The following is a 26,485-nucleotide window of genomic DNA, read 5'->3' on the forward strand; positions in this document are numbered from 1 at the left end:
TGGTGACATCGGTAATAACAGCCATGAAAGGGTGTGCAAAACCGTCCTGCCCCAGGGCCTCCACATGTGCCTCAGTGCTCACAGCAACCCTAAAGGTGTCCATATTGTTAGTATTATTGCAAGTGGGGAAACTGAGGCCGTGGGAGGTCCAGTAGCTGGGATTTGAGTGGGGGAGGTGTAAAGATGACTGTTTGGTGGCTGTGCGCTTCCACCAAGCGGGAAGGTCTGCGGCAGGTCACCTCCAGCGTGACTCATGGCACACAGTGGACGCTGTCCGAGGCTGCTGGCTGCTGGCCGTGAGCTTGAGCTGTAGGTGGACAAGGGCTGCTTGGCTCTTGCTGCCCACTGCGGAAGCTGTTGCTGCTTCTGCTGTGGCTCTGGTTGTGGTCTGGGCCCTAGTTTGGTTTTGCTCACTGATGTCTGTGGCTGAAATGGAAGAGTTGTCTGTTTCCAGCCGTAGACTTGAGGTGACGTTTAGGCCACGGGACATGAGTCCCTGGAGTTACAGGCGGACTAGAGCTGTGGGAGCCTGCTAGGGGTTTGCGGCTGGGTCTTGGGTTTCTGCTCCTGGCGGGTTCTCTTCCTTCTGGAGCACAGGGCCTTCGCGACCTCTGTAGTTTGGAAACCCAGTTTCGCCATCTGTTGATGGGAATAACGTAGCAATTTCCTCTCCGAGCACCCTAAGGAGCTGGCGAGGTGGCACAAACAAGGCCTTCTACCTAGTCAGTGCTGGGGAAACGTTAGCAGTCCATGCTGGCACAAGGCAGTGACGGTGCTGTTGTCATTCCTGGAGATCACCCTGTACTGTGTGTGTGGGCTCCGTCAGTGAGTGAGACGGCCCACCTCAGCCAGTGGGTAGTTGAGCCAGCACACAGTGACTGAGACACAGAACTCGAGGTAGTGTGTCAGGAGCTGGGGTGTGCTGTGGAAAGGAAGGCAGAAGGCGGGAAACACAGCAAGGACTGACGGGGCTCCGCTGGGGAGACCTCCTGAGAGGGTATGAGGGGAAGAAGAAGACAGGGCCAGGCTGGGAGGAAAGGAAGCCGCACAAAGGGCCTGAGATCAGACCTGTTTAAAAAGAAAGACTAAGGCAGAGTGAGTGAGGGGAGAGAGTCAGCAGAAGAGATCCGGGGGAATGAGGTCGAGGTCACCGGAGCCTCAGGGGAGAACACTTTGAACTGGACGGTCAGTCCAGTTTGGGCTTCCAGGAATCTCTGGATGCCATGCAGGGGGGAGGCACGAGGAGCGGCCTGTGTTTGACCAGGCTTTAAGTAAAAGCCATGGGCCCTGTTCTGAGGCTCTCCACCCCTCACGTCCTTCCCACTGTGTGCAGTTCTAGGAAGAGGTACCCAGAATTCTTTAATGAGGTCAGATCTGCCAGCTGCTGTAGTCTGTGTTGAATCCCTCCTGGATCTCCATGGCAGTCCCTCATCCATTTTGCTCGAATGATTGACATGCTGGGATTCAGCTCTCCCAGGGCTCCGGCCCCCAGTGTATCCCCAGCTGTACCCCTAGCCCACGTCCCAGACTTTGCCTCAACCGTGATGTGACCCCTCTCCTGCCTGTTGTCCTCAGCATGTCACAGAGTCCTTGCTTTATAGAAAGATGGAAACGGACCCTGGGATGCTGGTGGCCCCCAAGCCTGAAGAGCCACCTCCTGGCCCTCAGAGGGACACTGTGGTTCACCACGACATTGGAGGCTTTGTGCTAATGTGCCACGAGAGCTCTGCTCTCACGTGAAGTCTCCCAGTCACGGCCCCAACATGTCAGTCTTATGGTCCTCCAAGTTGCTTATGTGGACAGAATACTTCTGGGAAGCTGGAGAAGGATACAGTTGCTGTGTGACCCTTAGCAATTGCTTGCCCTCTCTGAGTCTGAAGGACTGGACTGAATTCTCCTCAAAGCCTCTTCCTGTGCACACAGGAAATTCCAGGGCTCCAGTAAACAGGGAGGGGAGTTGTGGGCACAGTGTCCCGGGTTCAAGTTCATGTCTCCCTCCTGCTCGCAGTCCTGCCAAGTGGCTCTGTGTCTTTCAGCCTGCAGATGAGAAATTTCCTCTCACCATAGAGATCAGCAGAGGGAAGAGCTGGCACACAGTAGGTGCTCAAGAAACCAGAGCCGCTGCTGTCTCTCCATCCCCTAGGCTTCATGTTTAAATCCACTTGGCTGGAGTCTCTACCCGCTGCTCCTTTGGCTGAGCGATTCCCAGGTTGGTCAGTAGAGGGCGCCCTGGGCCTGACAAGCTGCTGCCTGTAAGCAAGCCTTGGCTGAGCTTTTCACAGGCTATGGTAGGCTCTCAGTGGATCACACTTGAACGCCCCGCCCCATAGTCCTGCTCTACAGATGAGGAGCAATGCAGGAGTGTCCTCAGGCAACATCAGCGGTTGGCGTTCAAACTGAGTCTTCCTAGTGTCAGGACAGGTGAGAAGTTGCCTTTGAGGCTGGGAATGTGGCTCAGGTGGAGTGTTTGTTTAGCATGTAGGAGGCCTAGGGTTCCAATCCCACTGCATAAACCAGGTGTGATGGGGGTGATGGAGGCAGAAGGATCAGAAAGTTCCAGGTCATCTGTGGCTATGTGGTAAGCTCCAGGCCAACACGGGCCATCTTAGACTGGCCTCAAACAAAAAGCTGCACCTATTCTGAGCATGCATGGACCCCTCTGCTTGCTGTTAGATTCCAGCAATACTGAGTGACAGTTGATCATAGTCGCTAGAGGCTGGCCATCGAAGGGCCGCAATGGATGTGTTGTACAAGCAGAACTTTTGTATCAGGGACATGGGGACTCTTGGGGAGCACTGGTGTCTGTGACATGTCCCTGTGAATCCCAGGAGCTGACTTTGAGGTGTGGGGTATAAGAGCTGGAGGGACTTTGCAAATGCTGGGGTGCTGGAACAGCAAAGCTGGCTTCCGACAGCAGCAGGGGAGGCTTGTTGCAGCCGGTGGTGGCCATTCTACCCCGTGTTTGCCCCTGAGGAGCAAAGGGGACACCTGGAGCTAGCTGCCATAGGGGTCCCGAGCTGAGAGGACCAATGATTGTCATATCCAGAAGCAGGAAGGATCTTAGCCAGGAGGAGCATGCCCCTGCCCCAGCAAGGATGCTAGGGTCCTGCCCTGTCTCTGTACCAGTCCAGTCTCTGCCTTCCCTGGCCCAGCATCTCCTTTTCTGAGAGGCCATCTGTCCACCGTTCACTGGCCCAGCAGCTGGCTAACTGTGCAAGTACCGAGTGTCTTCTCTAGGCTGGGCCTATGCTGAGTTTCCAGGCCTGGAAAGGAAGGGAGAGTAATGGGGGGGGCGGGACCATAGGGCATGGGGACAAAACAGTTCCTAAGGGGATATGGAGGGAGTCTCTGTGTCCGTCCTTGTGATTGGTGCCTGGAGACTACAATTTAAATACGTCAGAGTAAACATTTGTCTTTCTTGGGGCAGATGTGAAGGTGTCAGAAGTTTGATTTGAGTTGTTTCTGCTCAGTGAGTTCTCTTGCAGAGGCAGATGGAGGCTTCTAGAGCTGGGGGAGATGGAGAACGCGCAGGGTCCAGGGGTGCAACTGGGGGCGGAATTGCTTCCAACAGGCAGTATAGCAGGATCATGGTGACAGCGGCGGTCTGTGCATTTCCAGATAGCTGGGGACACCCATTGCCTGAGTGGACACTAGTGTGTTGTGTTGTGTACTCATGCCAACACGTCACACCGGACTCCATAACTACACACAATACGTGGCAGTCCAGACAGAATAAGGACATGCTCGATGACTCCGTCGGGTAAAGGTGCTTGCTGCCAGACCCGAGTTCTGTCCCTGGAATGCACGTGGTGGGAGAAGAGACTGAGTTTGACCTCTGACCTCCACATGTGCGCAGATAGATAAATGCAGAAAAGAAACTTTAAGCAGAAACAGAAGAAATGCCCTGCAGGAAGACCTGATGCTTTCTGCCAATGTTGTCTCCTTGTGGGAGGCAGCTGCTGTGTATTGAAGTGGCTTTGTTAACACAAGGCGCTGCCGTCCTTGTGTGCTCTGGTGAGACGTCACCTCCGGGAAGCAATCCTCATTCTCTAATGACTGGAAGAGTTGCTGGACTGTAGCCTGTCAGAGTCCCAGGTGAGCAAGCATGGAGAAGCCTGGCTTAGGCTAGGCCCTGCCTGCCCCGCGAGGTTCTGAGTACCGGAAGACTCCGCCCCATGGCGGTTCTGGGACCAAATTGAAGATCAAGGTGCTGGGAAGCTTTTGTCCCTGGCTCACAGAGGCCTCGTCTCACTGTGGCCTCGCAGAGCCTTCCCTGTGAGCTTCTGTGACACCTGAGTCCCCGCTTTGTGCAGCTCAGGCAGACCCTCTCACCAGGTGCAGTGGCCTGAGCACGTGACCCAGTGCTTGGGAAGTGGAGGCGGGAAGATGGGTGCCACTGAAGGCCCTGAACTACATGAGCACCCACCCCCAGTCTCTGAGATACCACTTGGATTGGGGTAGTCACCCTAGTGGCCTCCCTTTGAACCACAGACTTTAAGACTTTTCCAAAATTCAATCCGTGGTCTTTATGAGCGCTGTGACCAGGGCATCAGCACAGGATTTTATTTTGTCCCCTGAGCAGTCCTAGAGGGAGATACTGCTATCCTCTGCCCAGAGAGGTTAAGTCACCTCCAGAAGAACACGCAGCAATCAGCAGAGGAGGGAGGTCTGACCCAGGCTGCCCAGCCTTGGAGCCTGCTCTGGGCTAAGCTGAAGGTGTCTAGTTAAGCCTTTGTATTCTGTTAAATTCATCAACATTTCCTCAAGACTTCTCCCTGTTCTCACCCTGTGGAAGGCATAGACTGGGAGGGACCCAGATGAGGGAAAGAGGGCCAGCCCTCAGTGCTGCCCTGGCTTGCGAGGCCCAGGGGCTGTTGGGCAGTCTGGCCATCTTCCCAGAGGGGCCTGCTGGGTCCGCCCTCCCTGTCCTGCCGCCTGCCTAGGCTTGCGTGAGCCTAGGTCCAGTGAAAGTGGCTTTTGTCCTTTAGGACAGGTGACCTAAGGCCCCTGGAGCAGAGCAGGTACAATGTCATGTGAACCTAGGTCATCCTGTGACCCATCAGCCAACTGGGCAAACTTGCGGTCAGAGCACCTGGAGAGGTTGGGAGGTCAGTGATGCCAGGGTTCCTACATACACAGAAGTTTATAGTGTGGGAGCCCTGCTGCCTTCCACTCTTGGACCCTCCTTGGATCTGCAGGACCCAGGGACTTGTAGGAGCTGTCTGTACTGAAATTTTGTCCTGACAAGCCCCTCTAAGATGTAGCTCTAACTAATCATTGTCACACTCGTGGGATCCGAGGGAAGGAAGTGAAGCAGGACACAGTAGGTGCAGTTGTCCCTGGCTAGGTGCTCCGGCGATTGAGAGCTACGTTTCTTCTGAAAATTTTATCATTCACGACCTGGGCGTTTGTGCACATGGGGGGGGCGGCTTGGCTGTGAGAGCTGGTGTAATGGCCGTATTGTGGTTTTTTTTTTTTTTTTTTTTTTTTTTCTTTTTTTTTTTTATGAGGACACAGCCACAGAGGGCCCAGGGCATCCCTTCTGCTGGTCTCTGTGGTTCCCAGTGGTCACAGGGGAGGGAACACAGACCCACTTCCTCAGCCCCTTGGGTAATGGGTATGAAGCCTACTATGCTGCTGCCCTCCTCTCAGCCCAGGAGGGTGGAGATGCTGAGGGACCAGCCTAGCTACTGTCTGCTGCTGTGCACCTCCGCATTGTTGGAGATGTGGACATTTCTTCCCATCCTCCCCTGAGCTTGGCTGTCCCTGATTCTCTCATCTCCATCTCCAGATGTGATCCGGGGTACCAAGTGGCTCCTCATGGGCCCTTTGTGCCCTGCCGTGGTCTGGGAAGGGTGTGTGTGATCTACTTCTTAACCACCTGTGTAGCACGGCTTTAAACAACTAAGAGGTCCTTGCTGTCCTGACAGAGGGACCAGGTGAGCATCCAGCCCTGTGGGTAAGCATCCGGCCCCGTGGGTGAGCATTCGTCTTGTGAGTGAGCACATGTCATATGGGATCCAACCCATGGGCGAGCATCCAGCCCCATGGTATGGAACTCATTCACTGACTCCTCAGGGCCTGGCACACAGTAGGTACCCAGCGTATACTTTGGTGGAATGAGCCTGTCAGAGAAGGAGCTGGTCACAATAGGCCTTCTTTCCTGTGCACACAGTAGGCTGTGTAAGTGTTGATTGCTCTTGACTCATGGAAGGTTGCAGCTGAGGTGGTGACTATGCCCCAGCCCTGCGTCGTCACACATCTGACATCCAGGTGTCCACCAGAAATTTGTGAAGGATCAGATCATCTCTCCATCAGTACCGGCTGTACCACAGCTCTGTCTGTGGTGCTTGGTGGAGGGCGGAGTATACAGAAAGAGCTTACTAACTGCTTATAGAACTGGATGGAAGAATGAACAACTGGACAGAGAAAGTGATTAGGGCTACTTGTTCTTTTCCCTCTGTTCCTGGCATGAGGGCCTGCATACAGTAGGTGCTTGTTAATACTGAGCCAATGTCAAAGTGAGATTTTTGAGGGTAGGGATGTATCTTGTTGACTTCTTTACTGTGAGGGAGCTGGGCTTGGTACACAGAGGTGCTAAATAAATGCCCATTGAGCCGAGGAAGCAACTGAGTGAGATGAATGCATTTCTGAAACTGGCCCAAATCCTGCTCTTTGTTTTGTTCCTGAGTTCTCACACAGTGTCAGGCATTCAGCAGGGCTTAGCTCACACGTCCCGGCCCCTCTGAGAGTCTCTGTGCCTGCAGAGTGGATGGAGAAGAAAGCCGGGTGGGGTTGGGTGGGGTGGGGTGGGTCCCCTCTGCCTCCTTTCCTGTTGTTCAGGTCCACACAGGTGGACAGGAAACTGTACAAGCTGCTGGGAGCAGCGGCTGTGGCACCCTGCCAGACCCCAGCACCGCCCTGCTATGGAGCAGCACCCCCAGGACCCTCTTCCCAGCCTCTAAATTTAGAGGAGCCTGTGCCAGCCCACATCAGCCATCAAGCCGCTGTGTCTCAGTGCCGAGGCCTGTTGACCCTGAGGCCCAACCCGGGCTTCCTCAGAGCCAGGCTCCAAGTCTGTACTCAGAGCATATTCGCTGACCCGAGTCCGCTTTCCCACCATAAAAGGGCATAAAAGAGGTTCTATCTCTTCAGGGTGGGGATCCTGTTCCCCAACACTGGCTACATGTCTGGCTTTGTCAGACCCCTCCTTCTGAGGCACCACACCCCGGAGGCAGCTTCAGCAAACCTCGCAGCCATCTTGCTGTTCATAATTAGAGGCCCACTTCCCCCAGTGCAGTATGAGGGGCAGGGTGCAGGCTGGGACTCCAGGTGCAGAGTGTGAGATGGGGTTCTTGTGGATGCTGGCCCCATATGCCAAGAGCACCTTTAGAGAGCGAGGCAGTGTGCCTCCACCACTTGAGGCCTGTGAGCCAGGAAGCCAAGGACCTGGCTACCGAGAGAAATGTCATGCTGCGTGCCGTGTCAGCCAGGGTTCAGGTTCCTGACTCAGTAGATGTGGTCCTGAGTGTGATGGCTGGTGACAGTCACTGCTCTCCGTGTCTTGTCCCCTGGTAAGAAGCTCCAGTCTGAGGAAGGAGGCCAGGCCCGTGGTTACCTCTGCCATCGCACTGAGAATCTTCAGCAAGAGAATCATGAGCTTGAAGTCAGCCTGGGCCTCATAGTGAGACCGTCTGAGAGAAAAGATGGGTGCTGTGGGATGGCATCGAAATAGAACCGAGGTGCGGCTGCACATATCTGCAGCCCAGCACAGGCCTGGCCAGGGTGGTGGACCCTGAGGCTTGCTGACTGTCAGTCTAGCCAATCAGTGAGATACCTGGCCTCAGAAGAGAAGGTAGAGAGCAATAGCAGAGGACACCTGTCAACTCACACCATGCACACACTTACACACACACACCATACACACAGACACATATACACACACCATACACACATACCACACACATCCACACACACCATACACACATACACATATACACACACCATACACATACATACCACACACATACCACACACATCCACACACACCATACACACATACACATATACACACACCATACACATATACACACATACACACACCATACACATATCCACACAATGAGGCACAAATAATAAAAACCCAGAGACAGATATTGGGGTTCAAACTGAAGATCAGAAAAACAAAGCAGTCCAGCTACTAGAGAGCTCTAACCTCTCTCCCCTCCATGAAATCTTCAGGCTAAAAAAGAGCGAGTTCCTGTCTTATCCTGGCTTATATTTCTCTCTAGTGCTGGGATTAGAGACGTGCACCACCAATGCCGGGCCTTAGTGTGGCTGCTGGGATTAAAGGTGTGTGCCACCACTACCTGGCTTGTATAACTGGCTAGTGTGGCTAGCTTTGCACTCTGATCTTCAGGCAAGCGTCATTTATTAAAACACAAATAAAATGTCACTATACACATACAAACCCACACACATCATCTCCATGGCCATCTTGTTGTTCATGATTCCCTGAAGCATTTTCTGAGGGGCTTGTGGGTACCAAGCTCCAAGATGGGGTCCCTGGATGCCTCCTCACTCCCACCCCCAGGAAAGGTGAAAGGTGACAGACACATGTTCATGATCACCTGCTGGTCCCTCTTGTCAGAAGACTCTTGGCCACTGATATTGGGTATCCTGTTTTTCCTTCCTTCTTTTTTTCTCTCGTATGGCTGGGATAAAATGCCTTGGTCAGAAGCAGCTTGGGGGAGAAAGGATTTGTTTTAACTTATACTCACAGTCAGCTCATTGTTGAGGGACATAGTTAGATTTTTCCCTTGACACCGGTCCCTAAACAGTACATCATGGCACCTGCTTCCATAGTGTTCCCATTGCCTTGGGCTGGGGATGAGCTGTGTGGAGAAGAGTTAGGGGGCCTGGAGGCTGTGCAAGTCTCTGTGGTCTCCAGGTCACTTCCTGTCAGGAACCTGGGTTCTCTGTGGTCTCCAGGTCATTTCCTGTCAGGAACCTGATTCTCTTTGGTCTCCAGGTCATTTCCTATCAGAGAGGGACATAGTTCTCTGTGGTCTCCAGGTCGTTTCCTGTCAGGAACCTGACTCTCTGTGGTCTCCAGGTCATTTCCTATCAGGAACCTGGGTTCTCTGTGGTCTCCAGGTCATTTCTTATCAGGAACCTGGGTTCTCTGTGATCTCCAGGTCACTTCCTATCAGGGAGGGACATGGTTCTCTCTGGTCTCCAGGTCGTTTCCTGTCAGGAAAATGGGCTTTCAGGGGCTTCCGGAGTCCTGGAAGGGAATGATATTTTAGTACGCGGGGAGCAGCGTCCTGGCCTATCTTGTGCGTCCTCACTGGTGGTCCTGAGCCATCACCACTTCCAGACAGGTGCTTTCTTCACAGTGAAGACACCCCGGGCGGTCATGTAGCCAAGCAAGGTCTTTTCTGAGCGCCTGTTGCCAGGAAAGGGCCGAACATGTCATTCCAGTGTTACTGTGTGTAAAGTCAGAGGGAGACAAATTGTACTTGAAGATTTCAGTTGCCATGGCTACTGGGACATGGTGAGCCATGTTCTCAGCCTTAGGCCTTCAGCTGGCATGTCTTGGTCACAGGATGTGGCATTTAGATACCTTTTCTAATAGGGGGTTGAGAAGAGACGTTGGCCACCAGTCTCTGGGGCTTCAGTGTCGCTGAGTGAAGATTGTCCCTGCCTGTCCCTAGCACTATCCAGTGGTGCTGTGCTGCCCCTCACCCTTCATTTGTCTGTCTGTTCAAGTAATTTTTAAATTAAATTTGGTCACTTACTGTGTCTGTGCCGTGGTGTGCATGTGGAGGTCAAGAGAGAAACTGTAGGAATTAGGGTCAGTTCTCTTGTTCTACTCTGGGGTCCCAGGGATTAAACTCAGGTCATCAGGCTTGGCAGCAAACACCTTTACTCTCTGAGCCATCTCGCCAGCCCCGCTACCTTTAGTGGCAAGTGTGACCCAGTCTATGCCCTCCCCAGTTTGGCTTCTGGAGGCATAGGCAGATGGTGTGAATGAGGAGGAAACAGCAGTTCCTGCACTGGTCTGTGTGTGAAGACGGCAGAACAGGGTGGAGGGGAGGGCCATGCGGCTGGAAAGGCTTCTTAGGCAGAGAGCTGGACTTGAACCCGTGGGAATCTGGGAAGGATTTGGGCATGTAAAGGTCCTGGGGTGGGAACAACTCAGGGCGGCTGAGTAAGTGGCACCGTTCACTGCATCCAGTCGTAAGTGGCACCATTCACACATCTTGACTGCAAGCCAAGCCTTCCCCAGACCTGATCAGAACTCTGCAAATCGATGGCTGTTTTCCTCCCATGCCCAAATTCATCAGGTCAAAGTCCTCCTGCTGTCATTTTGTCAGAGGTTGAACATTAAATGACCTCGTGACTCTCAGCCAAACCATGAGGATGCTGCCACTTCAGTAAATCACCTGGTGAGAACGTGCATAGGGCAGTGTTGGCCAGATATGGCCTGTGAACTAAGGATGAGTTTTACATCTTTAAAAGGCTGTGGAAAACTACATGTGACTTACAAGCCCAAAATAGTCTCCATCTGGCACTTTCCAGAGATAATCTTAAGTCCCGCATCAGTGGATCAACCTGGGCTCTTTCAGGCTTCCTATTTCCTCACAACAGAACAGCCCCCAAATGGCTGCCAAGGTTCCAGCCATCATAGGAAGATTTGGTGCACCATGAGGGCTGTGCCAGGAGGGAGGCTTTTCCCCCAATGCCTGCCCGTCAGGCTGCTCAGGCGCCCCTGGCCAGGACCTGAGAGCCAGAGGGTTATGGCAGCTTAACCCCCATAAAACAATTGCCAGAAAGCGTGCTTTGGGAATACTGGGGGACTGCCAGGGTGGCCTCCTGGATGACAGTGGGAGTCAGAGCTGGCAGGGGTGCGGTGTGACAAACAGATCCGATGATCCCTCCCTTCTGTTCTCACCCCAGGCTTCATTGCTTCATTCAGTTCACAAACACTGCACATCCCACCTGCTAGTACGCCCTCAGAGAGGCAGGGTGCAGCAGGTGAAGGCATGTCCTGGGGTGGCGAAGCGTGTGTGTGTGTGTGGTGTGTGTGTGTGTGTATGTGTGTGTGTTGGGGAGAGGGTGGCTCAGAGGAATGGAGCGCTACAGAAACCTGGCATAAGAGAACATCCTCAGCAGCTATGAGGAGGCGGGGCTTTCCTGCTGGCTATGAGGAGAGCGGCAAGGCCAGGGGAGACAGGATAAAAGGGTTGGGTGCTGGGCACCAGAGTGGCCATTACCTCCTTGTCAATTGAGCTGTGGCTACTAAGGGTGGGCAGAGCCCAGGTCTCATACTCAGATTGGCCACCAAATGGGCATCCTCCAGCCTCCACTCCCTGCTTGTTTTCTCATCTGTGTGGTTCACACAAGTGTTTTCCTTACATAAGGTGAGAGGTCATTTTTATTCTCTTTACCAAGCACAAGCACACAGAGAAGGCAGGCCACTTACCCCAGGCTACGCAGCAAAGAGCTACCACCGGAGGGCCAGTGGGAGCTCTGTGAGCCAGGCAGGGCACTCGGTTTGAGGATCTCTTGAGGCAGAGCCAGGTCTGTACAAATCCAGTAACCAGATAAAGGGGAAGAAGAGAGTGTGCCCTGGGGTCCAGCCATTTCTCTTCGCATTGCAGCATGAGGAGCCTGTGGCTGCAGACACCCACAAAAAGCTGGTGTGGTTTCCTCACTATTTCCTGATTCCACTGGGCACCCTCTGTCTGCCCCCTGGGGCTGTGCTGTGATTTCCTGTAACTTGGGCAGAAAACAAAAGTATGGGGCAGGGAAGAGATGCCCCACCCCCCATGGGAGCACAGTGTTCCTTCGTGAACCCCAGTCCCAGCGCCAGCCACCAGCAATGCCAGCGTCCTGCTCTGGAATGGTGGACTGTGATCTCCCTTTCCCTGCAAGCCTCCCGGCCTCAGGTGTTGTGTGACAGCGAAGCAGACAGGCAGATCTGCCAGGAAGGCTGGTGAGAATGGGGCTGGTCACACCTACTGCAGCAAGCTGCTGTCACAGCTGCAGCCATCTGCGCTCCTATTCAGTGGGTTCTGCACCTAGGGTCACCCGGCTGTATCCATCTGTCCAGCTTCTTCTAACCCCATTTCCTTCACTGTGACCCTAAGATCTTAGGGAGCTACTCTGGGGCAGCTCAGCTAAATATGGCAAACTCACAGCTCAGAAATCAGTGCCATCCCCAGGGGCCAGGTGTCTCCCCCAGTCCTGCCTGTGCGTCCTTCTTCACTGACTTAAAACCCAGACATCCTGTTGTGGGTGGACAGAAGGCTGGTGTGCAGCTCACGGAGGACAGGTATTGGTGCGGCTCCGGGCACCAGGCAGGTGGGCTGCGTTTGAAGCCCTCATCTGTGCTGGGCTCCCCAGTGAGGGAGCCTCCCCACAGCAAGGCCACACCCCAGCAATCCAGAGAGGGGAAATGCTGCTTCCCACCCGAGCCTGATGGTGCACGCCTCTGCTTGTTTCTCGAAAGCTCTCCTTTCTGGGTGATCCCCTCCCTCGCTCAAGTTAATTAACAGCGTGCCTCCGAAATGACGGCTAGAGAATGCGAATAAATCAACACGAGAAAGTGGCCACGTGCTCAGCTTGGTTATAAATAACTTGGGTGGACTTGAAGGTGGAGGCCAAGATGCTGCAGTTCCCCCTTAACAGAATTCTTTTCCTGTTGCTATGGAAACTGGCCTAGGGATGCTGGGGGCTCTGTGTGTTGGCCCAGTCCTCAGTTGTTCATGTTTACATGGTTGGCATGGGGGAGGGTCTGTGAGGGTGCTGGGTGAGCCAGATGCAGCCCAACTGAACTCAGCAACTAGTCGGTAAACTGAGTCATGGTTTAAGGGAGGCTTCTCAGAGGAGGGGTGTCTAGACAGCACATGCTGATCTTGGACCAGGAGTGAAAGGGGTAGAAGGATGCCCCAGGCAGGAGGAACAGCATGACAGACATATGGAGGAGAAAGGGCATGGACAGTGTGGTGTGTCCACAGCAAGGCGGAGATGGTGGGTGAGAGGAGTCATAGGTCATCAGAGTCGGGCCACAGGCAGCTGCCACATGGAGTACTCATCCAGTGCATTGTCCGTGGGACCCAGGACAGCTGTGCCCATGGGCCTGTCTCTGAGATGGTGTCTAGGGTCTCGGGAGGTGTTTGAACAAGATGATGAGCTGAGACTAGACTAGTGACGATCTCTTGGGACCCCCCACCTCCAGGAAGGCTTGCTATGTGTTAGGCCAAACCCTCTGGGTTTGCTTAGCCCCATCGCATTAGCCCAGGCTGGCCTCAAACTCCCCATGTAACCAAGGTTGACTCTGAAGTCCTGATCCTCTTGCCTCCACTCCTTGAGTGTTGAGGTCCAAGGCTGGTTCCCCTCTCCTCCGTTGCTGTTTTATGTGGTGCTGGCTTATATTGGCAAGGATCCTCCCGAGCAAGTCACACATCCTCACAGCCTCTCCTGAGGGAACAGGGACTGAGCATAAGTGAGCTGGCCTGGGAGGACCCTGAGTTATGGGTTAGGCCACACAAAGCTCCGTCCGAGGGGAAGGAAACTGGGTTCTTCCCCAGCTTCATGCACCTTCCTTGGGTGGACCTGGGGATTCGTCTCTGGGCTGTTAGCTGGGCTGGGGGGAGGGGTAAGGGAGGGTTGGGGGATGGGGTGGGCAGTGTGACCATTGACAGCCCCTGACTGGCTTCACAGGGAGCCAGTGACCACAGTCATGAAAAGGACTTGGGGACAGAAGGGCCCTTTGGAAGGTCTAATAAGATGTGTGACTCTGCCTTCTGCCCTGAAAGGGAAAGGCAGTGAAGGTGTGAGAACCAGAGGGGCCTGGAATTGCGCCCCAAGTCCCACTCACCTGAGCGCTCTCTCCTTACCTCACTGCCCTGCTTGGCCAAGAAGGACTCACCCACCTACTCAGCGCTGTTGCTCTGAGGGTTAACTGTGGTGAGAGGCAGCACCCAGCCTGTGAACACCCTTGAGAAAGTCTTTACAGCTTTCTTGTCAACACCTTAATAGTCCAGTTCCTTAGCCTGGGTGAGGAGAGATAAAGGAGACCTGGGTAGAGTGGGAAATGGCCTCAGGCTGTGAGACAGAGCAAGTCTAGGAGGGAGAAGAGAAGGCGGCTTTAACTCTAGGAAGGGATGGATGGACGTAGTGTGTGAGCCTCCCAGAGTCAAGACTGAAATATGGCTGCACTTGCTGGCCAGTTCCCATTCAGTACCGGAAGCACTCCTATTCGTCCGTCTGAACCCCTCCCGGATTTCCCTCCCCTCACTGTAGCCTTTCCTCTTCGCTCAGCGGTGTGCTTCTCGTTGGGCTTCGCATCTCTATTTCTGTCCCTAGTTCTGCATCAGCCCCTGGCTCTTGGGTCACGGGCACATCTGCTGTTCCTTTTGGCATTTTCTTCCATTAAACCAGGAAATCTTGAGGGTGTATGCTTGAGCCAGATTTGGGAAGGAGCGGTGCAGAGAGACGGGTTGAGCTGCTCCATGTCTGCTCAATGTATGTGGAATAACTAACTGTTCAGGGAGTGTTTGTTGAATGAATGAATGGCAATGAAAGGTCCCTTCTTGAGACCTGTGGGCTCTCTGTCCCACCTCACACTGAGGTTGGCACCCTCAGTCCCTTCTGGGTCCGCACAGCTCCCCGTTCTGCAGATTCCTTGTGCAAGGAAGGTTTGCTTTCAGGATGCCTGCGGTGTCCCCAGAGTTTCCTGGAGAGAATAGCATTTGCAGAAGCAGCCCTCTGGGGCACGCCTGTGCTGCCCCAGATTCAGGAGTGACGCTTTTTATAGCCCCGCTCCTGGAGCACGTGGTGCCACTGGAAGCCAGAGAGAGCAGCAGGCATCTGGCTCCCCACTGTCTTCTGCTTCTGTCTCTAAGGGAGGCTGGATGCTGGGGTCTGCTGTGTTCCCTGTGCCGTGTGGCAGCCCCACCACTTACAGCTGTGTGACACTGGGCTGGTCATGCCACTTCTCCTTGCCCTGCACTGTCATCTGTGAGTGTGACAGTGAGGCAACATGGTGGTGTGTACGATGATGTAATGACTTAACACCGCAGTATCGCTTGGTGTTGTGTTACAGTGGTACCGTTCGTTACCCGCTGGTGGCGTGATACGTGGTACGGGACAGGGTGCTCTGGTGTTTGGGCCACGGCTGCTTCTCAGGGGACAGTGATGATGGTGGCAGAGCACTATTGGCCTGCTGTGTGGATGCAGAAACAGGTAGGGATCTGTATGCTGGTGGCTAACTCTCCGGTGAAGCGTGGAGGAGGCCGGGCCATAGACTGGAGCAGGGACAGAAGTGAGGACACAGAGGTATCTGCTGAGCCCTGTCCCCAGTGTGGCTGGCTTAGACTGCTTGCATACAGGGAGCCTGGGTTTTGAGTTCTCCTCTGGCTGGCCATTGGGTGAGCCCCTGTGTACAGCTCTGAGTCAGACAGTGTTCTAGGGATGGCATAACTGGGATCATGGGCAGAAGGCCAAGTGCATCCTCTAGAAGTAGGGCTAGGAAGAGTCAACCAGCCACATCCATGACAAGCATATGCTCGGTGGTTTCTTCTGTGAAAGAAATCAGAGAGATTCAGTTAACTTGTTCAGGGGCACATGACTGGTCAAAACTAGTGGCAGTTCAAAACTTGATTTAGCTAATCCAGTGTGGAGGGGCTGGGGTAAGGCTGGTGAGGCCAGGAAACAACAGAACAAGATAAATGATATTTTAAATGAGCATATTAAAAAAAAAAAAGCAAAATCCCATGAAGAAAGAGAATCAATACTGGAAGAGGTAAGGTCAATGTGACGGAGCCCTCCTCCACCCTTGGATCCGGACACCCCAGCAGCCCCAACCCCAGCCCCCAGCCCCAGCCCCCAGCTCATCCACCTCTTTTGGTTGAGCACCCGACTTCTTGTTCCTACTTGAACACTTTGTGACAGCCGGGCGTTGGTGGCACACATCTTTGATCCCAGCACTCAGGAGGCAGAGGCAGGTGGATCTCTGTGAGTTCAAGGCCAGCTTGGTCTACAGAGCTAGTTCCAGGATAGCCAGGGAGGACTAATTTGTAGCATCCAGCTGCTGTGTGTTCTCCTGTGTTCTCCCTTCTGAGCTGATATCTTACATGGTTTCCTTCATGAACTATGGGCAGCCACAATCTGTCCCTAGGTACCTGGAGAGGCAGAGGTTTGCTGTGAATTCCTTGTGGAGTCCAGAAGCTCTGGCTGTAGATGCAGCAGCCTTTAGGGGTGTGGAGCCAGGCACAGATGGAGGTGGGGACTGGCCTCCTCTGGGATGTTTCCTCATCTACATGCAGGGGTTCAGGCTGGGGTGACATCTCACCTGCTGGACACATAGTCTCACCTCAGTCAGAGGCCCTCCCTCTGCTGTGAGCCAACCTCTCTTCACCCCGCAGTTTGTGCACCAGATCCTGGCTTACCTCAGGACCTTTTGCATGTCTTGTATTCAGGGCTAGGAGACTGAGGGCAGCTTGGCTGAGTAGCTAAGCTTGTGTCTTCATGAGAGAGATTCTGGTCAGGAAGTTGGCTAGGGTTCTTGTCCTCCAGTCTGACTGGGGATGCGTACCTGTCTCCATCCAGTGGCCAGCCATGGTGCTAGCATGGAACCCTGGTCTCTTCCCTGTGGACCTTTCTATGACTCCACCTGAGCATCCAACATGTCTGCCACCGGTATGCCCCAGAGCCACCAGGAGAGCCATCTTCACTGTGCTGAGCCTGGGGATCAGCCCTGATAGACTGTGGGAGGGGTATTCCCAGTGTAAGGATAAGCGGCAATCCCTGGGGGTCCTCCGAGAGGCAGCTGACCACTTACAACCCTGTATGTGCCTCAGCTCTCTGGGCCTCAGTCACCCCTTGAAGAAGAGTTTTGAAGAGTCATCAGGCTTAGGAGATGTAGTGTCAATCAGTAGCCATGGTAGGTCCCTGTGACCCTTCGTAATACCACGTGGCCATGTGCCTGGGCCAGGGGAGGCACACTCAATCTCACTACTGAATGAATGAGAGATGCTGGGCCACAGAGGCTTGGCACGAGGTGCAGGAAGCTGGACGAAGGAGAATGTGGGATTCTAGACCTTCAGTCTGCACACGCCATCAGAGAGGCCTTTGAGATAAACTTATGTTGGCAAGGCTGGCGTCTAGAGAGCAAATATTTACTCAGGACAGAGCGAGGGGTGGCGCGGAGATCGCACCAGGCAGTTGAGCTGATGTGATTTCAACCTTGAATTTGGCCTGGCATTTGAAAAGTCATTATTTTTGAGCCCTCACAGTGGGCCAGGTTTGGGTCAGATCTGCACACAGCGGTGCAAAGGGAGCCATTCCAAGCAAATCTTGATAACCTTCTTGCTGTGTGACCTCCGACAAGTGAATCCATCTCTCGGAGCTGGCATTTCCTCACCCGTAGAAGGGACAGAGAGGAGTGTAGATCCTGACGGGAAGGTCCAGAATCCCACTGCACTGATGCCCCTCCCTGTCCAGTCTTCACCCTCTTCTGTTTTATCACCGCCCTCCTAACCATGCTCCATCCCTTAAGGGTTAAACCCTGTGAGCTCATGTGATTCCTTGAACACATGAATCATCCCCATGACTCCTGTGCCCAGTGTGGGGAAGGGGCAGATGCTATGCCCCCAAGTTGCCATGGTAACCCTGCCTGTACCAAAATGCAGGCACCTCAGACCCAGATCCACCCTTTTGGGGGAACTCAGGGCCAGTTCTCTGCTTCCCTGCCCTCCAGGAGAGGCAGCAGGGGCAGCTGAGGGGATAAGAGGGGAGGGGCTTGTGGAGGGAGTTTATCCTGGAGCTCAGCAAGTGTAGTCTGATGCAGGGAGAGGAAGCAGAAGGCTACCAGGAGAGGGAGACAGATCTACCGTCAGCCACAGGTCCTCAGACTCCACCTGAAGCCCCAGAGGCACAAGCCAGATCCAGCACCCCTCCACTTCCCTGGGGCAGCCGCGCTTCCTACGCACAGGCCCCCACATGCGCGCACACTCATTTGCACACAGCTACACGCCCAGCGGCAGCATTTCTGCACAGTGCCGACTGCGGTGGGTAAGCAGTCTGGCACATGAAGTCCCCGAGGGACAGCGAGCGAGCGAGTTGAGACTTAGAGGGGGTAAAGAAAACCAAAAACGGACTGACGCCGGCTCCCAGGCAGCCACCTCCGGAGGCCCCTCCTGCATTCTTGGTTTGTGCGCCCCTCGCCAAGACAGGGCTGATGTCATTCTGGGCTGCCGGGCCAGGGGACCCAGGCCGGGTGGCTGCCTCCCTCCGGAAGTGAGTGCGCTGCCTGCCGGCCATCAGATTCAGCTTCGGGTTAAGTCTGACTTGAGGACTGTAGATCCGCCTGGTTCAGGTGAGAAGAACCTGCCTGGGACAGGCAGTCTGCGTGGATGGCGCCTCCCAGGTGTGCGTGAGAGGTCTACCTTCGTGGAGGGAAGTGAGTTTGGGGTGCCTGCCCCCTTGCCCTGCTCCTCATAGCCACCTGCTCCTTGAATCCAGCAGCGTTGGCCCTGGCGACTAGAATTGGACGAACTGGATGTCCTGATTGGCTGACTTGATGCTCTTGCTGGTGACCCGTTGCTGACCTGTCACTGTCCCCATTTTTTTTGTGACCGGGGATGCTTGTTGGGCCATGTTTACTTTACTGGGGCTGACGTGCTCTGCCTGGTTTACCGGGTTTTCCGTGGAAGCCCAGAACTTCTTACCAAGGACGGCCACCACTGACAGAGGGACCAGGACCCTGGCAGCGCTGGCCTCCTGACTGCCTCTGCCTGCCCTCTCCTCCAGGCTGGCCTCATGGATTACCTGGGTGACAAACTGTCAGTGGCCCAGTCACACATGACTCAGTGGGTGGGCACAGTGAGACGATCCTTTCAGGAGGCCCTGCACGTTGTGACAGCCACGGTGGGCACCGAGCGGAGTGGGGAGAATGCTGGCCGCACCCCATTCAAGCGCACCTCCTCCTTCCGACACCTGGCCTCTCGGAGTCGAGAATCCTTCCGTCGCTTCTCCGTTCGCAGCCAACAGAGGTTCTCATCCCTCAGAAAGAGACAGCAGGACTCCGAGGCCCCCGATCTTGTAAGCTGGGGATGTGTGTGGTTTAAAATAGCAGGGCTACCCTGGGCAGGTCCTCTTGGACTCCTGGGGGGGCTGACTTGCAGCAGCAGGCAGGGAAGGACGTCTTCCCTGCCAGTGAGAGGCCCTGGGACACTGATGGGAAGTAGAAGGTTGGGTTGGCTGCCCTGGAGGTGCAACACCCCCTCCTTGTTGCCGATGGGAAATCAGCTCAAGGCTTCTTGTCTGTGAGCAGGGCTGCTTGGGGACACTGCAGCCCCCACAGCACATGCTCACATCTCTATTTTTAGGCAAGCTTACTTGACACCTGCTCTAGCTCTCTCCCCATGCCCTCCCAGGGTGACCAAGTGGTCTTGGCTGTTGTCTGTTTGCCATTGAGCAAAAGTGAGATCCTGAGTGATTTCTGAGGGGAAGAGCCTTAGGGGGACTGGTGGCAGGTGGTTTGTCCTGCTGGCCTGGGGGCTCAGGCTTGATGAGGGGGGAGTGCTCAGACCCAGCTACCGGGTTCCATGCTGTCTCCTTTAAGGCCCGTGAGACCTGGGAAATGGAAGCTGAGCAGGTAGCATCAGGCAGGCCTGGGGAAGGAAAGGTATCGGCATGGCGTGTACTGCAAGGTGAGGGAGGTCTGGCTGGGAGATAAGAGGTTTCTTGGATCTTTGATAACTTTGGGGACACTCATCACGTCAGTAACCAGGATTGAACTTAGCTAGAGGGCCTTGTGTCTTCAGAGAGCTGGCCTCTGCCCTGGGCTCAGCTGACCCAGTTCTCAGGAGCGTATGAGGCCAGGCACGGGGCTCAGCTAGCTCCTTGTGTCTCCAGAACCAGTGGCCATGACGGTACCAGTGTTGGGCAAGGGAACCCTGAGCAGACCCTCCTCACAGCAAGGTCCCCCAGAGTTCACAACTGCCCCAGAGCTCTCCTCCACTGATCTGAGGCACAGAGAAACTAGGCAGGGGCTCACCCAGGCCAGAAGCCACGCAGGAGGCTGGTCATGGGCGCTTCCTTGTATGGGGTCTGCACTCTCTCAGGTCTTGAGTTCATAAGACAGAGCCCCACCCATCCTCTGAAAGGTGCTACTTGACAGAAGGAAGGAAGATAATCTCTTTCTCTATGTCTCAGTTTTTCCCATCTTTGTTTCCCTGTGACCCTGTCTATTCCTCTGTGCCCTGCTCCCCAGGATTCTCTCTGGGGACACTGGCTCTGTTCCCTGCCCTCTGTCCCAATCCTTCGGGTACTGTGTAACTTTGGATACTGCCCCAAATCTCAGCCTGCCTGTGGAGCATGCTCATGCAGAGGCAAGCCAGCCTCCCTGGTGGCCACACAAGTGATGAGGGACTGATACAGAGTTCAGGCCCCTCACTGTCCCAGAGGACCCCAGTGGTATGAATACGGCTGAATCAGTGTGGGCTTCCTGGTCCCTCCCACTGATGCTTGACCTCTGCTGTGTGGCAGGCATGGCTGGTTCAACCCATTCTTAGATCTTGGTTTCCCTCTGTCCAGTGAGGGGAGCCTGCCCTTGCTCTGAGACAGAATGAGTCACCAGCAGCCTGCCGGTGCACAGTGGGTAAGCACTTGTAAATCTGTTGGGTGCCAAGGTGTCCTACTGTGTGCTGAGGGGATCCCAGCCCACCTCCTCCCAGATGCTGACCTTGGGCTGGCCAGCGCCCTCTGCCCTCCTTCCTCCTCACCTTTGAGAAAGGGATGCTGGGTGGGCAAGGCACACTGAAACCGTGGGTATGACACCTGAGCTCCACACGGCTCAGGTGTGTGACAACCAAGTCCTTTCTCCCAAACTGCCTTCAGAGGCTTCCAAGTGGAGAATCTGCACACGCACCCCTTTCACTCAGGACTTCACTTAAATATTTGTCTTATGGGTGGGTGCTTCCTAAAGCCTCAGAGCTTGTAGGCAGGAGGGGTGGGGCTTTGGGCATTGTTCCTCCTCCTACAAGTTTTATCTCAATCACCTTCCTCAGCTCTGTTCTGCCAGAAAAGGGCCTCGGGCTGTGTTTGCAGGAGGATCTGTGGCAGATTGGCTGGAAATATCCCTGAGCCAGCCTTGAAGTCTTTGACTGCTAGCGCTAGCCGGCTTCTATCTGTCCGAGATAAGAAAGGAGGAAAATAAAACAATACTTTGTCCAGGCCCCAGGAGGCAGGAAGGGTCACTGTGCCAGGGAAAGGAGGCCCAGAGAAGTGGGGGTGGGAGGGACAGAATGGGGACTTGGGGGACACAGAAACAGGGACAGTGTCAGTCTCAGGTAGCCTGGACATGAGGAAGAAAAGCCAGAAGCGTGTGTGTGTGTGATGTGTGTGTGTGATATGCGGTGTGTGTATTTGTGATGTGTGTGTGTGTGGTGTGTGTAGTATGTCTGCGATGTATATGTATGGTGTGTTTGTGTGTGGGTGGTGTATGTGGTGTGTGTCTGTGATGTGTGTGTATGTGGTGTGTGTGTCTGTGATGTGTGTGGGGGTGGTGTGTCTGATGTATATGTATGGTGTATTTGTGTGTATGTGGTGTGTGTCTGTGATATGTGTGGGGGTGTGTATGATATGTTTGTGTGTGCTGTATCTGTGATGTGTGTGTGTGTGTGGTGTGTGTGTGCTGTGTCTGCAACGTATATGTATGGTGTGTTTGTGTGTGTGTGTGTATGTGGTGTGTGTCTGTAATATGTGTGGGTGTGATGTGTTTGTGTGTGCTGTATCTGTGATGTGTGTGTGTGGTGTGTGTGTCTGTGATGTGTGTGTGTGTCTGTGGTGTGTGTGTGCTGTGTCTGCAACGTATATGTATGGTGTGTTTGTGTGTGTGTGTGTATGTGGTGTGTGTCTGTAATATGTGTGGGTGTGATGTGTTTGTGTGTGCTGTATCTGTGATGTGTGTGTATGTGGTGTGTGTGTCTGTGATGTATATGTGTGTGTCTGTGGTGTGTGTGTACTGTGTCTGTGATGTATATGTATGGTGTGTTTGTGTGTATGTGTGTGTATGTGGTGTGTGTCTGTAATATGTGTGGGGGTGTGTGAAGTGTTTGTGTGTGCTGTATCGTGATGTGTGTGTGTGGTCTGTGGTGGAGGGGGCTGGCTAGGAGACCTGTGCATGCTGCACACAGCTGAAGTAGACCCCCAGGGGCTGACTAATGACCTTAGCCAGATCACACTGCCCTTACTTCCTCACTCTTCCCATCTGTGACCTGGGTTCCCTGTGACTTGTCTGTGGGTGGGTTGAGCCCACCTCCTACTTTAAGAATCCCGGCTGTACACACCATCCCTTCCTAGCTATGAGGATGGCTTCCGGAACCCTCATGGGTACCAAAATCTGAGATGCTCAGGTAAGATGCACGCGGAAGCTGGTGCAGTGTTTGCACCGTGGATGGCGTGGAGACGGCCCCTCTGCCCACAGCTCAGTGTAGAGCCAGCCATTCCCGGGGTACTTCTCCAGGGAAGCGCCCACAGGTCTGGACCCTGCCACCTTTGCTGAAGGCTGCCCTTAGCTGCGGTGGCATCCTTTCAGTTAGGACACTTCCAGGCTACCCGGATAACCCAGGGTGACCCTGCCTCGATCTGTGGAGACCTTTATTTCTGAATGAGGCTCCAAGTGTTGTGTAGGATAGACACACATGTCTCCCTGGGGCCACTGTCCTAGCCACCACAACAGGCCCTTCCCTGTCCAGTACAGTCAATCCAGCAGCCCGAGGGCCAGGTCATCCCCCTGCCTCACCTGGCCCAGGAAGCTATGACTTCTTGCCCTGTGGTCTGATCCTGCTTCCCTTCCACCTCAGTTCTTGCTTCTGTCCTGGAGTAAAGCAAGGCCCAAGGAGAATGAGTGACTGGGCCTTAGGATGTGGCTAGTCTGGGGTCTGTCTTGGGAGAGGCAGGCGAGCAGGGGCCAGAGAAGATCCTACTCCTCAGGGCCAGGCGCCACCTGAGTGGTCTCTGCCCCTCAGGGCTACAGGAAACAAGCATTAGGGAGCGGGTGAACTCATTATTCTGGCTCTAAAAGAAGTACAAGGGGCTCCATGGGACAGCAGGGGACAGCAGGACTGCTAAGGAGTCATGAGGTAATGTCCAGTGCGCCTAGGAGACCCGAGGCAGGAGCCACAGAAGGCCAGGGCGGCTGTAACAGGGTGGGGCAGGATCACCAGGACGACAAGGAGATGGACAGGGCCTGGCCACAAAGACTTGAGAGTGCCCATGAGGGTGTGGGACCAGAAAGTACAGTCATTACCATGGGCCTCTGTAGAATGTTGGATGAGAACAGAATTAGTTATTTACTTATTAAGCACCTACTGTGTTCCCAGCATGGTTATTGCATCTTCTATTGAGTGCCTTCTGTGTACAGGCACATTGCATCTCTTGAGCATCTACTGTCATGGCGTTTGCATTTCTCTTGGATACTGGCCCTGCAGAGGTACCCATTCAGCCATGTAGCCCTCCTCCCTCTCCTTCCATAGCCCACCCAGAGCCCCCTGCCAGGTATCTGGGCTTCCAGCTGCACCCCAGGACTGGCATGATGTCACTTGTCCATCGGCAGGCAAGACAGTTTTCTTCTGGCTTGGCCCCTCCCAACCTCAGGTCTCTTTTCACCCGTCCTGGCGGCAGAATGATGTCACTTGTTAGAGAACAATGGTCCCTTTGTGGATCCAGAGGGGCCCAAGGCTGGGCCCCAGAGCAGGTGCCTCTGGAGTTACACTGGGGGTAGACAAAGGACTTGGCTGCTCCCCTGGGAGCTGCTTGGCGGACCTCTGCTGATCTCCCTGCCCCCAAAGTGGGGTGTGTTCATTTTCCATGTGGAAAACACAGGAACAAGTGAGAAAACAAGGCGAAGTCCACTCTCCCTCCGCTTGGCTTCTGAGCTGCTTCCTTCCTGTCTTTTTTTCCTTTCCTCTCCCAAACAAACCCCGGCCTCTGTCGCTTTGCCCTAAAGAAATGGACCCGTCCTCATGGGTCCTCATGGCTCTAGTGAGCACTGTTAGCGCCCAGGCGCTGGGCCCTGGTCTGCGAGTCCCTTTACCTACCACCTGTCTGGACACTTGGGCCTCCCATTTGGGGCTTGGGGTGGCCTGTGTCCGAGGCCCCTGGGGCTCTCACTTCCTCCTTCAACAACTCCACAGATGTTTTATTCAGACAAAGCCTGTTGCTTCCTCTGCAGGAAGCTAGGCATATCAGGAAGGAAATCTGGAATGTTCCTGTCTAGGGAGCCTTGTGTTTGGGAAGCGTGAAGAAGCCATGGGAGTGGCTCAGTGCTAGGTTGGTGGTTTCAGTGCTGTGTGTGCCTTGGTCTGAAGCACACTGCCTATTCCTGTGGTGTGATCACTGCAGTGTCCTGGAGCCACGGCCACTGAACACTGGCTGGAAACGTTCTGTTCTGTAATATTTTCACAGTACACACAGATGTAAATGATGACAAGCTGATCACAGATTTCCAGCCATGGTGTCTCACACTGTTAATCCTGCTACACAGGAGGTAGAGGCAGGGGGAGGATCAGGAGTTCAAGTTTATCCTTGGCTGTATAAGGAACTCAAGGAACTTCTATATGAGGCCCTGCTTCAAAGAGCCAAAACAAAGGTTAGGATTTTAGCAGTTGGTAGAGTGCTGGCCTACTGTGTACAATCCCTAACACTCAGCAGTGCGAATGTGGAGATCCAGACCCTTGTCAGGACTCTTGGGGGAGTCGGGAGGAACAGCAAAAGCAAGGGATTATCTCTCGAATAATTTAATTTAATTTAAATTTCTAATCTAATTTTTAACAGTGGTACTGGTAGGTATTGAGTCTGAACTCATGTGTCTGAGCCCTTGATCCCCAGCTGGTGGCACAGCGCTGGGAGGTTGTGGGGCCTTTAGGGGACATGAACTGGCTGTCAGAGTCATGTCCCTGGGAGCAGGTGATTAAAGGTTATATGGCCCGGGCTGTCTGCCTCCTGAGTGTGAGGTGAGTGAGCCACTTTGTACACAGACCCTCCATGACAGTCTGAGACCGTTGGCTGTGACAGGCCCTCGCTGAGGTCCCTCTCTTAGGTAACAAACACACAGTTCAGTCACCGGGCTCCTAGGAGCTTCCCATCTACCTCGGGTGGGACAGCCAGCCCTGCAGTGCCGGGGAACTGGGGTCTGGGCGCTGAATCCTGGTTCTGCCTCCTGCCGAAGAAGTAGGTAGCTTCCATGGTTTCTCTGTGCCCCACTCTCCTCTCCTGTGGAGTGGAGCCCCCATCTCCCTCTGGAGCTGTGTTTGAGGTGACGTACATGGAGGCTGTGCATGCTTGGCACTGTGTCCTGCATGTAGTGGGGCTTCCAGAAAGGGTTGCTGCTGTCACAGCTGTCCCTCCCGTAGAGTCACAGTGTAGCCAAACACTGGCAGGCAGTGGCTGGGCAGCCCAGGGGTTCCACACTTATGGGCTAGGTCTGTAACACCCACATCAAGGCTGAGATGAGCTCCTGTACACTCCCAGCCCTCTTCCCCCCCTCTGTCTTGGGGCAGTTAGCCTGCAGAAGGTCTGCCATGCCCTGAGAATCCTGGAACAACCTTACAGAGAGACCCACAGGGCAGGGATTGGAAACCTCTGGTCATCTGCCACTAGGAAGCTGGCTCTTCCAAGGCTGGGAGAATGTGCCTGATAGTACGTTCCCAGGCTGCAGGTGAGACTTTACCTTGGCCAAAACTGGACTCCAACTTCGAGAGAAACGCTGAGGTAGTCATTCATCAAATGCATGTCCTCCTTGATCCGTAGGTCTGGAAACAATTGTTGAGGTTATTTTTTAGGTACGAGCAACAGATACAAACTTCTCACTTTGACCCTAGGAATGGCCAAGGGACCTACCCAGGGTCCATTTTAGTGAATGCCTTTCTATTTTTAAAAATATTTATTTTTATTTTATATACATTGATCTTTTGCCTGCAGTTATGTCTGTATGAGGGTGTCGGATCCCCTGGAACAGGAGTTACACACAGTTGTAAGCTGCCATGTGGGTGCTGGGAATTGAACACAGGTCTTCTGGAAGAGCATCAGTACTCTTAACTACTGAGCCATCTTTTCAGTCCCATGGATATGTTTCTTAACTCTCGGGTTCTTGCTTGTGAAGGAGGCTGTGTGCCCAGCCTGTATTGAACTGTCCTTTTATGAGTTAACAGTGACCTGCCGCTTGGGCCAGTGCATTGCTTGGATCCAAAGTGCTCATCATCCTGTTTAACTCATGCATCCATCACATATGTGGGAGGCACTGTATGTGGGACTCACCACACAGGAGAGCCTTAGGGGAGTGGCTTGTCCCCAGCAGCAGTCTCCTGCCTCTCTGGTCTGCCCCTAGAAAGGAAGATACTGCAGCAGATGTTACAAGGAATCGGAGCTGTGGAGTCTGGGCTGGGATGTGGCTCACTGGCTTGAGTGT

The 26,485-nt window shown here is 54.0% G+C and overlaps 1 protein-coding gene across 4 annotated transcripts in view; it reads left to right on the forward strand.

The window, feature by feature from the left end:
• Kiaa1671 (KIAA1671 ortholog) overlaps positions 1-26,485 on the forward strand; it is a 139,746-nt gene that overhangs the window by 70,161 nt on the left and 43,100 nt on the right. Inside the window, exon 1 of one of the 4 annotated variants that reach the window (XM_057763911.1) lies at positions 17,895-19,113. The exons of the other annotated variants lie outside the window; for them this stretch is intronic. Within the exon in view, the coding sequence (XP_057619894.1) occupies positions 18,832-19,113 (282 nt within the window). The 5' untranslated portion in view covers positions 17,895-18,831. Of the gene's footprint in view, positions 1-17,894; positions 19,114-26,485 lie in introns of those variants that run through there. 4 annotated transcript variants of the gene reach the window in all.

This window comes from Chionomys nivalis, chromosome 3 (genome assembly GCF_950005125.1).
Source record: "Chionomys nivalis chromosome 3, mChiNiv1.1, whole genome shotgun sequence".
Taxonomy (NCBI): domain Eukaryota; kingdom Metazoa; phylum Chordata; class Mammalia; order Rodentia; family Cricetidae; genus Chionomys; species Chionomys nivalis.